General features: G+C 43.7%; 1 protein-coding gene across 2 annotated transcripts in view; it reads left to right on the top strand.

Annotated features, from left to right (window-relative positions):
- The first annotated feature begins 942 nt into the window (after positions 1–942).
- The window catches only part of AGPAT5 (1-acylglycerol-3-phosphate O-acyltransferase 5), an 80,004-nt gene continuing 63,694 nt past the window's right edge, over positions 943–17,252 (top strand). For both annotated transcript variants that reach the window (XM_015414589.1, XM_015414588.1), the window contains exons 1-4: positions 943–1,374; positions 8,814–8,883; positions 11,013–11,128; positions 15,906–15,995. In XM_015414589.1, coding sequence (XP_015270075.1) covers positions 1,156–1,374; positions 8,814–8,883; positions 11,013–11,128; positions 15,906–15,995 — 495 coding nt within the window. In that variant the 5' untranslated portion in view covers positions 943–1,155. The remainder of the gene's footprint in view (positions 1,375–8,813; positions 8,884–11,012; positions 11,129–15,905; positions 15,996–17,252) is intronic.

Genomic DNA, 17,252 nt, shown 5'->3' with positions numbered 1-17,252 from the left:
TAGGTTCTCTGCCAGGAGCCTAGCCCTCGGATTGGTGCAGGCTAGGATCCAATTCCTCCATTGTTCGTTGGAGCGAAGCTCAGAGGTTTAGCAGGCCGTGTGGAGCCCCCCTCTGCCACAGGACTGGATACATTACAGTTTTAATCCAGTGGCACCTTTAAGACCAACAAAGGTCAATTCTGGTTTTGTTGGTCTTAAAGGTGCCACTGGCATCAAACTTTGTTCTATTGCTTCAGACCAACATGGCTACCCACCTGAATCTATTTTGTTGTTAACATTCTAACAGCCAGCCTGAAGAGTTCTGGAGCGCTCCAAAGGTTTGCGTGTAATTTTTTGGCTTAAACAGGAAGCGCCACGCAACTTTTACCACCCTAGGCATACTTCTTAAAATAAAACTGAAGCTCAGTCCCTTCTCAAAAGGGTTTGCAACCCTACAGTGATGTGTCTATATTTTGCCAGAACTTTATTACCTTCCCCCCACACCGGTAACACAGAGTAACCCTTTATCGATCACTAAGCCCCACAGCCTCCCAGGCCTCTGAGATGAGCCGGGAAGGAAAGCTGCAAGCAGGCGATGGCTTCCGTCACCCTCCTTTCAGAGACTCTGCCGGTATTTCGCGCCTTTCTCAAAGAAGGCTTCTTGACAAAAGCGGAAGGAGGAGAAAGCGGGGGAAAGAGGCGGAGAGTCCTTGTTTATGGGGCGGGCTGATGCCTTCGCCGCGCGGCCTTGCCCAACCCCCGGAAGTCTTCACCGTCTCCACGGGCGAGGCGGAGCTGCGTTGCCGCAGGCGCCTTTTTCTTTCCCAGGCAATAGGGTGGTAGGTAGAGGCTGTGCACTTTCTGAAGGGAAGCGGCGAGGCGGTAAGCGAGTCTGTCCGGAACTAGCTCTCGCCTGGCCCGCCTCTCTCTCTCCTGTTTCTTCTTGCCTCTGCTGCCCGCCGGCCATGCGGCGGGTAGCCGAGACTCTCGTCCTCCTCCGGTTTAGCTTGAGGGGCACGAGGAGGAGTGCCTGACTGACGGCTTGACTGCTACTTCATGTGGCGTTGCCGGTGAGGGAAGCAGGCAGGCGGCTTTTGCCGGCGCGAGGTGGACAGCCAAGGGGCGCGGGGAGGGCGGGGGGTGTCTTAAGAAACGGAAAACAGAGCCCAGAAAAAGATGTTGCTCTCGCTGGTGCTGCACACCTACTCCATGCGCTACGTGCTGCCCGCCGCTGTGATGATGGGCACCGCCCCCACCTACATGCTGGCCTGGGGAGCCTGGCGCCTGCTTTCCGCCGTGCTGCCCGCCCGCTTCTATCACCAGGTGGACGACCGGCTGTACACCATCTACCAGAGCATGGTGCTCTTCTTCTTCGAGAACTACACCGGCATACAGGTGACTGACTGACTGAGAGACTCAAACACTATTCCCGTCCCGTCCCCTCCCCAGTCGTGAAGAATGAGGCCATGCCTTTGGGGAGAGAGAGAGAAAAAATTGGTGTTTTCTGGTGTCCAAGGGACAATGCACATTTTTTGGTGTGTTTTTTGTTACACCTTTGGCACTGGGCTCAGTGGTCTCTCCTTAACAGGTTCTGATTTCTTGGGCACAAATGCACACACCCTGAATATGTTGATGTGCTGTATGCGCATGTAGATTGGGGGGGGGGTCTTAAAAAGCAGGTGTGGAAGCTGGAAGGGGTCATGCTGCTTTCAAAAAAATGTGCACATTGTTATATATATGTGACCTTCACACTTGGCAGAACATATTGTAACTGAATATGCACACCTGAGTACAAGTGAGAACTGGCCTTCTGCTTGGGGGAGAGATGCTGAAGGTGTTCTGTGTCTGGATGCTGGCACTTTACATGTGCTGCTTGTGTTCATGTTAATGTGAAATGGGAAGGGCAATGTCTTAGAAGTGAGTGTATGTTCTAGCTGGGTTTACATCTGAATTACAGGTATGGAACAGGGGGAAATGGAATAAATGAAAACAGCCTGCTGTAGCGGCCAGTTTAAAGTACTACTTATGCTCAAGCTTGCTCAAAAAGAAACTAGGCACTCCAAACAGGAAGCCCTGCCCCAGTCCCCCATGTCTGGAGGTGGGAGGAAAATGCAGCACGTGCTCAAAACGCATGTATTTGGCATGGATGTTGTACCCCACATAAAAATCCCTCCTCTTCTGTGACAGTCAGCAGTCTTTGGTAAGACGTTTGTTAAGTCATCCTATATCAGACTATGAAGATTTCTTTTAAAAGGGACCATAAGCAACCTTAAGCACTTGCTGATTTAATCTGTTGAGTTTAGTTTTCACTTTATCAAATGTGGGGGGGGGGGTTTGGGCATTCCACATATTCAGCAATGTTTGGTGGTCGAACTTGGAAACTCTCCTAAGGAACAACTCTGGATGACCTAAAGATTTTACCATATTACCTTTACAACAACAGGTGAGGTAGATAAGGCTAAGAGATCGAGATACTGCCCCAGGGTCATCCAGAAATCTTTATTGTGCTGTGGATTTTGAACGTGGACCTCCCAGAATGTACCTCAACATTTACCTACTACTCTAAGATAATCTTGAAGACTAGTCATACCTAGAAAATTGTCATACCTAGAAAATTAGTGTGTAACTAATGACGGTTATTTACACCAAGGATCCTGTGTAGTGCCCAGGGTGCTGTGGTACCTGACAACACCTTTTCTGGTGGCCAAAAAGTGCTTTTAGAAAGTGGGCTTGGCCAGGTGAGACTTCTGCCCAGGAAGGGTTCTGATTGGCCACTGGAAATTTGATTGGCTGTACAGATTTTTAGAAGTGCTGCTTTGGCAGCTGCTGCCACCACAACACAAGGATCTTCACTGTGTGACTGAGAGTAAGCTGGGGTAGCTGTTTTGTGGCTGGCTCCACTTCCTGACACATCGGGTGCGTTCAGACGGGGCATTTACAATGGTATAGGTGCCGGTTGGAATCGGTGTACTTACAGGCGTTCACTCGGCAAACATCTGCCTTCTGTCCCTAACCGTTGTAAAGAGCTTTACACCATTGTATTCTGCCACTAGGTCCCCAAGTGGTGGTATCCTGAGTACAATGGTTGTAATCGCTTTACCCCCATCTGATCGCTCTCCAACGTTGTAGAGCCAGTTCCGTTCGGAAGCCCAAGGCTTCCGATTTTCGCCCACCTTTTTTTTTTTTAGGTCGGCGATATACGCTTGGGCAAAGCTTCGCCCTGGCGTTTGTTTTTAAAAAAAGAAAAGGTCCTTAGTTTAACGTTTTGGAGGAGTCCGGGACCTCAGGGAGGCCAGTTTGGTCTTTAAACTTTAAAGGTAAGTCCTTACCTTTAAACTTTAAATGTAAGACGGGGTGTTTTGTGCATGCGTGAAGATCACCATTCTGTGGATGGCTGCCTATGCGCATGCGCAAACTGAGTTAAAAAACAACAACCGCTGACGCCCGCTGCATGTGAACGGGCATACAGCGATGGGCTCCGCAGACAGGAGGTAAGTGTGATCACGTTTCAGCCGGCATAAACTGCACCGGTTGGAACCGGTACAGTTCATGCCGGCTGAAACGCCCCGTCTGAACGCACCCATCCTGTGTCAGAATTCCAAAGGTGCCCTCAGGCTCAAAAGGATTGGGGACCCCTGATTTACACACTTTCACATGAAGTGTTAAAAAGCATGAAAAAGAGTATTGCAAAACTTGAAAAGGTGCAGAAAAGAGCAACCAAAATGATAAAGGGGCTGGAGCAACTGCCCTATCAGTTAAAATGCTTACGGCTGTTTAGCTTAGAAAAAAGGTGAGCAAGTGGGCACATGATGGAGGTCTATGAAATTATGCAGGAAGGGGAAAGAGGGGACAGGAAGAAGCTTTTCTCATCTAATAATACTAGAAACTGGGGTCATCCACTGAAGCCAAAGGGTGGGAGATTTAGGACAAACAAAAGGACTTGCTTCTTCTCACAGCACATAGTTAAATTGTGGAATTTGTTGTAGTGATGGCTACCAACCTGGGATGTGTTAAAAGGGGAGTGGACAAAATCAGTGGCTATTAGCCACAAGATGTAGAAGGGGCCACCGTGGCTCAAAGTTTAAAATGCTGAGTTGCAGACTGGAAGGGTCTGTAGCTCGGCTGTTTGAGATCCCAGTGCCCTGTGACAGAGTGAGCTCCTGTCTCTGGTCCCAGCTCCTGCCAACCTAGCAGTTCGAAAACAAGAAAATGCAAGTTGATAAATAGGTACCGCTTCGGTGGGACAGTAACAGCGTTCCGTGTGCGTCAGCATTTAGTCATGCCAGCCACATGACCACAGAAACGTCTTCAGATAGCGCTGGCACTTCGGCTTGGAAATGGAGATTAGCACCGCCCCCTGGAGTCGGATTCGACTGGCTTTCGAGCAAGGGAAACTTTTACCTTTATGGATAGGAACTCTCAGTTTAGAGCAAGTGATGCTCTGTATTCTTACTGCTTGGAGGTGGGGGGGGCAACAGTGGGAGGGCTTCTAGTGTCCTGGCCCCACTGCTGGACCTCCTGATGGCACCTAGTATTTTTGGCCACTGTGACGGTGTTGGACTGGATGGGCCATTGGCCTGATCCAACATTGGCTTCTCTTATGTTCATGGAGGACAGGGCTATCAGTGGCTCCTAGTCATGATGGATATCTGCTCCCTCCAGTACTAGAGGAAGTATGCATTTGTATATATCAAGCTGCTGGGGAGCAGAGGTGGGAGGATGTTGTTGTACTCATCCTGCTTGTGGGCTTGTTAGAAGCAACTGGTCAGCCACTGTGAACAGAATGCTGGATTATGTGGGCCCTTGGTCTGATCCAGTGTGGCTCTTATGTTCTTAGTGGCTTTCCTCAGTCTTCTAATACATTTTTATTCTGCCCTTTCTGTAAGGAGCTCAGGGCAGCATGGGTGGGTTTTTCCCCCTTCCATACATGAGGCTACCTTATATTGAATCAGACCCTTGGTCCATTAAAGTCAGTATTGTCTACTCAGACTTTACAGCAGCTCCCCAGGTCTGAGGCAGAAGTCTTTCACATCAGCTGCTACCTTGATCCTTTCAACTGGAGATGCTGGGGAGTAAACTGGGACCTTCAGCATGCAAAGCAGAGCCTCTTCCCCCGAGCCACAGCTTTTCCACACAGGTAGGTTAGGCTGAAGACAGTGATTGGCCCAGAATTATCCAATGAGCTGTTGTGGCCAAGTGGGGATTTGAACCAAGGTTTCCAGATCATAGTGTAAAGCTAACTATACCAGTGGTCTTTAACCAATAGGATAGACCCTCAGGTGGGTTGCAGAATCCAACCTCCTGAGTCACGAGCCTCTTATTCTTATTTCAACTGTGATCGTGATCAGTAGTTGTGTGAGTGTTAATACCTGGTAATGGTAAATAAGGGCAACACAGATTTGGACCCAGTTTGAGTAGAGGGTGCAGTCCTTTTTCAAGGCTGTTTTCATCAGCTCTTCAACATGCCACTTGTGACACTTTTGCACACCATTCCCCAATGTGGCATCCTGCTGCATGTTTCAGGAAAGTCAGGAAGCCTCTTGCTCTGAGGGCTTGTGGTTGGCAGGTGGTTCCCACCTTGAAAGATCTGCCGGCAGAGGAATGGGTAAGTTGTGAGTCTCCTTATGGTGCAGGACTCGTGCCAGGGTTGTTAATAAATGTGACTGTTTTGGTTGATGGTAACTGTGAATGTGGCTCTTTACAAACTGTGGACTACCATTGCTCTAGTTCATGTGTACAAAATTCTCTACTAGCTAAGTATATGCAGTTGGTATAGCTGAATATAGTTTAGTCACTACTCACCACTCTTTAACCACCTTTATGTTCACCATCAGGTTTGTGTAAGGTCAGTTTAATAACTTTTCAAATGTACAAAAGGTGTAGGCGATTGTGTTTGGATCTCACCTAGATTTTTGCAGGCACAAGGGGTGTGTGATTTTTGCCGATCCCCCCCCCCCCCCCGGGGGGATGGGAGACTTCAGATTCCTCCCAAGCTATTTCTGGGGATTCCCCATCCCCTGGAGCAGCATTTCTGAAAGTGATTTAGGTTGCCACTTGAGGGAGAAATCAATGAAAATTATTCCCAGCCCACAGAAATCTCTAATGAGTCCAAACCAAATCTGCAAGATTCCCATAACTTCCACACTACCTCATTCAGCAATACTATTGTAAGATCAATTAATTTATACTCTGTAGGAATAATCTTACTTTTGTGTTGGGCTTTATTGGGGTCCCTCTCCTGTCCAGAAAATATTGTAAAGCCATGCTAGCTTTATATTAATCTTGTTTGCTGATAAATAAAATAAATGACTGTTTTTTAGTATTCATGCTCTTCAGATATGTCTATTTGGAAGCAAGTTCTTTTGAAATCACTGAGACTTGTAGGCAAGTAAATGTAGATCAGCCGTAAGGTCTAGTACTGTTAACAGTAAGCAGATGTTCCACATCTTCTTCACCCAGGCACAAAACAGATGTCTTGTGGTTCCTGTATTTGAGCAGGCCTGAATGAAACTAGAGACCTTGAGGTCAAAGGCTTCTGCATCCTGTTATCCTGTGGAGTTCTGTACTTCCAAGTGTTTTTTTCATGCCCTTCCCCTCATTTATGAATTAAATCCATTTTTTTTTGCCCCCTGGAGAGGATTTTTATTGCATTTTCTATAAACTTCAAACTACAATGAAAAAATAGGGAGGGAACATCTACATCTAAGGAGAAAGGAAAGAAAACCACTACTAACTAAAACCCCAAGTATAGGAGATCATTACATCAGCTTATATAAGTGTTAGTCTAAAATGCTTACATTACATTGAACATAGTCAATTAAGCTAAAATATTTATCTTTTTAACCATTTTTAACTGTTTAAAGACAACCCCCAAGAGCATCATTTATATCACATGCTTTAAGGAACCATTTAGAGTCCTTCAGCCTTCACTTTGTTTTACCTTTTCTAATCCTCAATTGGTATTCTCGTTTAGGGGCAGCCACCCCCTTTTCTGAAGCAGAATCCTCGTCAGAAGGCACAGAGTCCAGTTCACCGCTAGATTTACTGTCATCTTTTTCTTTAGCATCCTCAGCTGGTTCTCCCAGTTGCAATCTCAGGAACCCGTGCACTTTGGAAACAGAGTCAATTTTTTCTTTTTTGTCCTGCAGTTTGAAAATGACACCTTCAGGGGTTAACCATCTGTAGGAAATGCTGTTTGTTTGTAGAAAAAAAAGGATTAAGTCTTTGTACGTCTTCCTCTTCTTCCTTATTTCAAATGGGATTTTTAAAATCCTGATGGTGTTGCCTCCAATTTTCAGGGGTGTTCCTGTAGTTGCAGTTGTAAAAGTTGAGATTCATCCGAAGCTTGCTTCCTTTCCAGCATTTGCACCTTTTTCTTGACTTTTTTAGAGTTGGCATCTATTTCCTTTACTTTCTCAGCTGTTTGCTCCGGCTTTTTTGTAGTTTCAGACAGTTGGAGCTGCTGAGTTGCAAAGTTCTGATTTAGAGTTGTCAGCTGCTGATTGATGTTAGTCATCTGGTCCAGTAGAGGGCGCAAAGAGTCCGCCAAAAGTTTAGAGAACTCAGTGGTCTCTTCCGGTCGTGGGCTCATGCTCCCTGGTGGTTTCACTTTTGGCTGTTTGTCTCCGCTTTTTTCCACGCCATTTTTATGGATTGTTTACTATTGTCAAAACTTGCTAAAGTCTCTGAAATTCGCCCAACGCCTATCCGCACTCTGGTAAGGTTCTTAAAACAGATTTCAACGCTTTTAATTCCGCCCCCCCCCTTGCTAAATCGCTTTTTAGTTCATGCGTATGGGATGGGCCCCTCCCCCGCTCACTTTTCTCGCCGTTCTTGGGGGGGACTTTCTTTTTAAGTTGCCGGTATTTCGCTTTTACTCAACTCACTGTTTGTTGTTGGTCATAAAACCTCGCTCAAAATGCGTTTTAAACGCTCGATCTCCAACTCTTGTCCCGGTCAGCAGTTCTAGTTCCATTCGGACGCATAGTGGCAGGACCGTCGGGGCGGAAGAGCACCTCAATTCCACAGCATTGCGCTGGTGAAGAGGCCACCCTTCGAAAGGCCCATGGCTAGGAGCCCTTCACAAAGGGGGGGTAGCGAACAATCGCCCTCCCTCCTAATCGCTGGCGTGCAGATCGCACCCCCGGGAGATGTGTCTGCCAGCGTGTCGCCATAAACTGGAAGTCCAAATTAAATCCATTTTTCAGTCTTTTAAAAACTGGTGTTGAAACACAGTATCTTATAGAAAACCAAAAATATTTTGTGTAAATTTGGATAGGCTACGTTTTTTAATGTAATTTTTGCTAATTATACATGTATGTATTTCTCCCATATGGGCTAGTAAATGATGTAAATAAGGAAGACTATTGCAAGTGGTTCTTAAATTAAAAAATGACTTGAAAGTTAAGTTTTTGGTCAGCACAATACACTTCACTGGGAAGAAAGGAAGTTTTTAAAGGAACATAGTGGTTATTTTTTTTCTACAAGAGGGTGTAACTATTTATATGATCAGCTATTTTCTTTTTAAAGTATTTCTTTAGAATAGTCAAGCTTAGCTGTTTATCCCTTAGTTATGTAGGCAGAGGTGAACCCTTATTATACATGGCCATAGTGGCTTCAGTGAAGTATCATGTGGTGTCAAGGGCATCAAAAATGGACCAAAGAGAGGAAGAATGGTAATACTACTTCTATTTTTATCTAGATTTGCACTGAAGTGCAAATTAAATTTTCAGTCTTGAGAATTTGTTTCATTAAATTGTTGATCCCTAGTTTTAAATGTATTATTTAATTCCTCTCTGAATAAATGTGCTAATGAAGTACCTTTTCCCTCCTAGATAATTTTCTATGGTGATTTGCCAAAAACAAAAGAAAATGTAGTATATATATCGAATCATCAGTGTACAGGTAAGTATATTCCCTCCTCAACTAGAAGAAATTTTCAGTAGAAAATATGAATGTACATAGTTAAATACCCCATATTTAACTTGAAACCCAGATCTGTATGGTATTAAGAAGAAGAAAACGAATGGATTTATACTCCGCCCTTCACTTGGAGTCTCAGAGCGGCTTCCAAACTCCTTTCCCTTCTCCTCCGCACAACAGACACCCTGTGAGGTAGGTGGGACTGAGAGAGCTCTGACAGAAACTGCTCTTTTTCAAGAACAGCTGTGCCAGAACTATGGCTTGCCCAAGGTCATCCAGCCAGGTGCAAGTGGAGGAGTGGGGAATCAAACCTGGTTCTCCCAGATTAGAGTCCACACACTTAACCACTACACCAAACTGGCTCAATGTGTATATTATTCACTTCAACCCCAAAGAGTAAATTACCTGTATGATGAGGCTTCAGAGTTTGTCTGCAAAAGTGTCCCTGCTTGCTGCTGGACAAGCTGCCTCAAAACCTAAGGGGGGGGGGGACTAGGAACAAATTTTGAAGAAAGTCATTTTGTTAGAGGTAGCAAAAATAAGAATCCCTGCTGTGCATGTATAAGCCATTGCCTTTACCTAAATATCTTTATAGATCAGGGCCCAGGTTCTCTGTTTATTAAGAAGCCTTTCATGTTTCTTATTACTCATTGAAATTGAGGTTACTAATTGCTTAGTTTTGAGTTTGGTTTACTGGTTTGCATCAATCAGAGGACTTCTGGGGATCTTTGTAAGTGCAGAATAATATCTTGTAATAACTTGAGGTTTAGGGTTCCATAATAAAGGTGATCTATTACAGCAAAATGTGTTGTGATTAAGTCTGATTCTTTAAGGAGTTGGTACAGGAGTTAGTGTCACATTAGGACTGGGGAACTGAGTTCAAATTCCCACACAGTCATGAGGCTTGCTGAATCACAGCTCCATTCTTCTCTCTCCTATGTACCTCACAGGGTTGCTAAAATAAAATTCGGAGGGGAGTGCCATGCATAGGGATGGGTACAAACCAAATTACAAACCAATGCTCCCCACAAACCAACCAGGTGGGTTCGTGTTGGCAGACCTGCTGGTGCCAGTGCCATGACTTGGAGAAGGTATTTAAAGAGACCATTTAAAGAGACCTCAGGAGGTGGTGGATGCTCCTTCGCTGGTCTCTTTAAATGCCTTCTCCAGGCCGCTTGCAAAAATCTTTAAAGGGATTCCTTTAAATGGTTTTTGGAAGCTGTGTCACTGCAGTCATGGCAGCGCAACTCACAAGTGAACAGAGAAGACCTTTAAATGTGTTCCCAGTTGGAGGCCATTTCATCAATCCCTTTCAGTCCCCCCGACCTGGAAGAGAAAATCAGTTGACTCACTGAGTTGTGCTACCACCATGGCACAACTCAGTGTGTGAACTGGGAAGGCATTAAGTAGGGGGGAGAGAAAGGCATTGCTGAAATGCTGAAATGGCTTGCAAAACCATTTAAAGGGAACATTCCCTTTAAATGGCTTTTGCAAGAACCCCCCCTCCTTCCATTTACTAGCCTCAGGGAGCCACTGCCAGCAGAAAGGAGAAAGGGAAGATCCACAAACTGAATTGGTTTGCAAAGTGGGGGAGGTTTGTGCCAGTTTGTGAGACCTCACGAATCACGACAAACCTCCATTTTCCGGGTTCGTGCCCATCCCTAGCCATGTATATTGCTCTGATATCTTTGTATGAAGAACAGGATACAAATGTAATATGCTTGTTATATGGATAGAAGAGATCAACACAGGATTGAGTGTTGAACTATGTTGTAGACCGTACCTGATCATAACATTAAAAAAAAAAAAAGGAATTGTGGAAAATTCACTAATGTGTTCACTATTATCATCTTTACAGAGTAATGCTATGCAGAGGTACTCCAGTCTAAGCCCATTAAAGTCAGTGGATTTATGCTGGAGTAACTCTGTATAGGATTGTACTTTTAATCCAGTTGTAAAAACAGGTTGCTTTGCATTGCTAATATGTTTACAACTAGTACGAGACTTCCCTTTGAAAATAATGTAAGGTTATTAGCTTGTACTTTAAAAATGTTTTGCAAGTATTTTAATGTTAGGTTATATGCATAAACATTTGTGTTTTGTCTTTGCAGTTGACTGGATTATAGCAGACATGTTGGCCATCAGGCAGAATGCTCTTGGACATGTTCGATATGTTTTGAAGGATGGGTTAAAATGGCTTCCTTTGTACGGGTGGTATTTTTATCAGGTAAATTGTTAACCTATTCCCATGTTGCATTACGTAACTGCCTTTTACTGCACATTTTTACTTTAGTTCTTAATAGTCACCTGGGAGTAAATCCCAGTGATGTCTGTGAAACTAGTTTATAAGTAGGTTGCAGCTGTACAGTCAATTTTCCTGACAGTGAGAGTGTGTGTATCACATTGCTCAAGTACTAGTAAGAGAGTCTTCTGACTGTCTTTGTATTAGCTGGCCAGATCCGTAGTTTTGTAGTTCTTTATCCTTGAGGATAAGCTGGTTAAATGTGGGCTGGATGGTGCAACCTTTGGATGGATTCATGGTTGGTTGAAAAATCGTACCCAATGAGTGCTCGTAAATGGCTCTGCGTCTATGTGGAGGGAAGTCTCGAATGGAGTGCCGCAGGGCTCAGGTCCTGGGCCCGGTGTTGTTCAGTGTTTTTATAAATGACCTGGAGGAAGACATAGAGGGGATGATTATCAAATTTGCAGATGACACGAAGCTGGGTGGGATTGCTAATTCTGAAGAAGACAGAGTCAGGATTTAAAATGATCTAGATAGGCTGGAACAGTGGACTGAGACAAATAAAATGAATTTCAATAGAGAGAAGTGCAAAGTCCTACACTTAGGTACAAAAAATCAAAGGCACAGATATAGAATGGGAGGGACTTGGCTTGACAGCCACACATATGAAATGGATCTAGGTGTTCTGATTGATCACAAGCTAAACATGAGCCTGCAGTGTGATATGACTGCGAAGAAAGCGAATGCGATCTTAGGATGCATTAACAGAAGCATTGTGTCCAGATCATGGGAGGTGGTAGTTCCGCTGTATTCTGCTATAGTCAGGCCTCACCTGGAGTACTGTGTCCAGTTTTGGGTACCACATTTTAGAAAGGATGTTGACAAGCTCGAGCGTGTCCAGAAGAGGGCAACCAGGATGGTGAGAGGGTTGGAATCCAAGTCTTATGGGGAAAGGCTGAAAGAGTTCGGTATGTTTAGCCTGGGAAAGAGAAGGCTTAGAGGGGACATGATTGCAGTCTACAAATATTTGAAGGGCTGTCATGTAGAAGATGAGGCAGATCTATTCTCTCTTGCTCCGGATTGCAAGACTAGATCTAATGGGTAGAAATTACAAGGGAGTCGATACCGGCTAAATATCAGGAGAAACTTCCTAACTGTAAGAGTTGTTGAGCCGTGGAAGAGACTGCCTCAGGAGGTGGTGGATGCTCCTTCGCTGGACAGGAGCAGTGGAGGCTGGACGACCATCTTTCGGGTATATTGTAGGGCTATCTCTCGGCTGTGCTCCTGCAGAGTGCAGGGGGTTGGACTAGATGACCTGCAAGGTCCCTTCCAACTCTTAAGATTCTATGATCATAATGAAAAATGGGTGAAAAACAAGTCCTTTTCCTTAATGCTTAATGCATTCATACATTCTTTCCCTTTTGGTAGTTTCTCCTTTAGTTGAGCTTCATGTGGATTTCATCCTAATAGAGTGCCTGGGTGATCTAGCAAGTTAGACACAATAGTTGCAAGTGAATCTTTAGACTTGCAAAGACAAAAGCCATATGTGACAGGCTGTATTAAAAAAGAGAATTCAGCAAAAAAATCCAGCTGGTTCTAGCTCTTTCTGTGTTTAATCTCTGAGTGTTTGTAATACTGTTTTGAGAGTAGAATGTGGTAGGATACTTGGATGTATTAATTCTGCTTGTGAATGGTGGTACTTACTGGTATTTAAATAGAAGTGTTACGTTATTAAGGATACATGAAGTTGACAGCTTTCTTATCCTCTCTGACATGCCAAATGCTGTTTTATGTTTTCACACTTCCTACTCTTCCTGTTGATGCTGCAACAGTGATGTCATTTACACTCAACTAAAACTTTCCTGTGACAATTAATTACCGAATTGTGATGGAATGCATATTTCCGAACTCTGCTAAACATCCTGTTGTGGGAGATACATATATATAAAAATACTGAATATGTAGAAAGCAGAAAACAAGTTTGAGGAAAACTTATTGGTAAACATATCCTGGTTTTTTTATTGTCTACAAAACAAGTCCTTAAATCATTACAAAAATAATGTGAAAGATCTAAGCATATGTTACCAGGTTCCTCAAAGACTAGTCTGGCACATGCTTAAAGTAGTTGCCCAGAAAGTCCCTATATTCAGCATAGTTGGATAGAGTAACCATGTATATGGCTGCAAAGTACCGGTTGAGAAAGTAATACTGTATCCCCTGGATCGTCTAGAAAATTGTCTCAGTTGCAAGGATATTTACTTGAAAGTCCCATTGATTTGATTTACTGCCAAGTAAATGTCTTCAGAATTACAACTTAAAATTGCCTTTAAATTCCACTTCAGTTTTATATTGGCTCTTGATACAAACACATGTATACATACACACACACACACACACATATATATATATGTATGTATATATACACACACACACAGTCACATGCTTACAAAGCCATTAAATACCATCACCATATTTACAAAATATTGCATAGTTACAGAGAACATAACTTTACAAATAACAGGAAGGATCTTTCCTCATGACTAGGGAGTTTTCCTACAACTTAAGTGGTCTTGCTTCAGTGGAAGAGCCTCTTGTTGGAGGAAGGCTCCTTCAGCTAGAGGAAGACTTCAGACTTTGTTTGATGGAGTGGTAAAATAGGGTAAGAGCTACCCCAACCTCATTATGTCCCTTTAGTAAATAAAAATTACCATACCTCCGGGCTGATCTAAAATTCTTTGTGATCTTTTCATATAATCCCCTTTCTTAGTTACTTAACCAGTTAACAAACAGTAGATTTATTTTTTTCTTGATTTCATTAGTTTTTCAAATTTTGTTAAATCTCTTATTGTAGTCTCCTTTCTTTGTGCTAAAGAACTTAAAAACTGTATGTATTGGAAGACTTTTTGGGTTTTTCTCCAGAAATTACTTTGTAAGAAAACCACATTGCTGTTAATAATAAGCATAAAAAGTCTTAAACAGCCCTACTTTTGAAATTATCTGATTCGTTATTTTTAACAAGTGAGGAGAGGAGAGAGATGCTTGGGGCAGACTTAGCTTTATATAGCTCTCATCAAAGTTGACTGTTTGTACCTGGTGTTGAGCACTGTTTGGTGACCTCAATAGACATGCCAAGGCCCTTGAAATATGACTTTGAGAAGTGCTTCGCAACTTCACAGCTACTATGACATCCATGGAACTGTTACACGTTAACTAGGGCCTAGGCTATCCTCTTGATGTGGTATTCGGCTTTGATGACGTGGTATGGAAATGAGAGAATTTTCATCTATCCCATTGTTATGGGTTAGATCTAACTAGCTTTTTCTCTGTCTTACCCAGTTTTCCTTCTCCTTACATCCCTTGTGTCCCACTTGGCTTTTGTCCATGCAGTCCCATGACCTCTGGCATAGTCTTTTTTGGTGACTAGAAAAACTAGTTGGGGTGCACCCAACCTGTACATTACCTGTTCCAGTTTATACTTTTGAGAACTCATAACTTCTGCAGAAAAGGGGTACTTATTAGATTATTTTGCCTATAGAGTCCATCTGGATCCATCATCTTCCAAACAGTTCTCAGGGAGTTTCCATCAGTCATGACTAGCTCTCCTATCAAAGTACCAGTTCATTTTTGAAATGAGGGAGTTAATTTGGCTGTTGACACAAATATTCATTGTAATTTTACAACTTTATACTTGTTTTTGAAAAATGTTTTTCATGGGACTCTTTTATAATGAAAAAAATCATTTTCAGTTTCAGTTGAAATACTGTGCTGTTCTTTAGATTGGAATAAAATCTATGATAATCCTAGTTTTGACATTATAAATGAAATTATCTGTGTTTTCAGCATGTAGGAAGTATAGATGCTGGCTATAATAACAATAACATACTTCATCTCTTGGGGTATTGACAATGACACTTTTCCATTACCTGTAGAGTTTCATGGAATCCACAGGGCAAGGGCTTTGCTGTGCTCACAGTTATCCTGGAGCAAGCTTCCTAGCAGAACGTTACTTGATGTACAAGCTGTATTGGTTGGCCTTCTATTAACAAACAGTGGCAAAACTGGAGGAGGAGAAGCCAACTCATTTTGCATCAGACTTTATACAGAAAAGCCATTTTGTTATGTTTAATATAGTCTTTTTGGTAGATGTTACATGTAGATGTATTCACACGAATTTATTGGAACAAGCCATAGAATGGAATTAGCCACAGAAGAAGCCAGAGGTTTGTTAACTTTATACCTGGGGAAGCCATTCAGTAGCTACTTAGAGTGTGTTCATATTTAGACACAGCCTAGCCTAGCCAGTGTCCCAGATGCCTACCTACATGATCTGTCCCGAATCCCTACCTGCAACTTCCTTTAAAAAGGCAGGCATTCAAGGAAGCTTCCTTTCTTATCTGACAATCACAAGTCAGTGTCAGATTCTTTTCTCTTTCATGATTTGTAGCATATGCACATTGGACGTTGCTAAATAGCTTATGGTTTACTATCAATCTCAAGCAATAGCGATTGATAGTAATAGAACTGAAATATTTTTGATTTGGATACACAAAGCAATCTAAGTTTTAAAATTGTTTTCTTTTTTCACTGTCTTGCTTAACTTGACAGAGTCACATTAAGCCGTACTAGTTTCTGTTGAGGCAAGTGTAGTGACAGTTGCATAAATGGTGTGAAGTAAATGGAACATTTGTCATAGTGAAATATTACAGGGTATGGTGTTTTCTTAAACTATAAAATGTCACAAATATTTCTTTTTCTGTACTAGCATGGAGGCATCTATGTAAAACGAAGTGCCAAATTTGATGAAAAGAAAATGAAGAGCAACTTACAAGCCCAGGCAAAAGCTGAGACTCCAGTAAGATTATACTTCTGCAAACTGTGTGTGTGTTTCTTGCCCATACTGCTCTTTAAGATACCTACTTTGAGGATTAGATTAATGTTAGAGTTACAGATATGTTACAGATGTTACAGATATGTTAATGCCAACCCATTAGCACAGTAACATGGTTTTCATATTGTTGCTGCTAAACAGATAACAGGCAAAATACCTGGCATATGTTCTTCAGCAACTAGAGCATTTGCTAGGAAAAGATCTCTCTATAGCACTGCTGCATGTAGAGATCTCACACACCCAGAAATCTCTTGCACTCCAATTGTCCATTGTACATGTACATGTACGTGCTCACTGTACTGAGACTGGTTTTTCTTACAGTAAATAACATAATGGAGTTTGTGTTGCTCATCTGGTGTGAAGTTTACTATGTAGACAAATGCTCAGAGTTCATACTCTCTAATAGGGCTGTGTATACAATAAAATGTCTATGTTTACCATCTTGTTACTTAGTTTCCACTAAATCACAAGTGGAATTCTCCTTATTACAACAGCTCCATTTAACATTTGGAAGTTTCAGATTGTCTCTTAAAGGTTTGTAACTATTAAGCAATTTAATGGAGTTGTAAGGAATTATGAGACAATTTAGCTCACCTTTGTCCAATGAAGGAGAAACTAATGACAGTGGTTATTACAACCAGGAGTCTTTTGGGGCAGGAGCGGGCTGGAGCGCTGCTCTGGCAGCCCAGGAGCCAGCGGTGGCAAGCCCCGCCACCAGCTCCCTGCGCTGAAGCGCTGGGGCCAGGGGAGGCGCGAAGAGCCCCGCCGCCGGGTTTTCCGGGCCCACGCCGGAGCGCTGGGGCTGGGGGGAGGCCGGAGAGCCTTGCAGCCGGGTGCCCTGGGCCCGCGCAGAAGTGCTGCGGCTTGGGGGAGGCCTGGAGAGCCCTGCAGCTGGGTCCCCCGGGCCCACGCATAAGCTCTGGGGCTGGGGGGAGGCGTGGAGAGCCCCGCAGCCGGGTGCCCTGGGCCTGCGCCGAAACGCTGTGGCTCAGGGGAGGCCTGGAGAGCCCTGCAGCTGGGTCCCCCGGGCCTGCGCAGGAGCACTGGGGCCAGGGGGAAGCCCAATGAGCCCCACAGCCGGGTTCCCCAGGCCCACGCTGGAGTGCTGGGGCCAGGGGAAAGCTCGGAGAGCCCCACAGCTGGGTCCTCCAGGCCTGCGCCAAAGCGGTAAGTAAGGGATCCACAGGGTTGGGGGTGGCGGGGGCTTGATGGGGTGGGTGG

The sequence above is a fragment of the Gekko japonicus genome, unplaced genomic scaffold (assembly GCF_001447785.1).
Source record: "Gekko japonicus isolate JY-2015 unplaced genomic scaffold, Gekko_japonicus_V1.1 scaffold671, whole genome shotgun sequence".
NCBI lineage: Eukaryota > Metazoa > Chordata > Lepidosauria > Squamata > Gekkonidae > Gekko > Gekko japonicus.
Note: the sequence above shows the minus strand (reverse complement) of the source record. Positions and strands in the feature narration are given on the sequence as shown.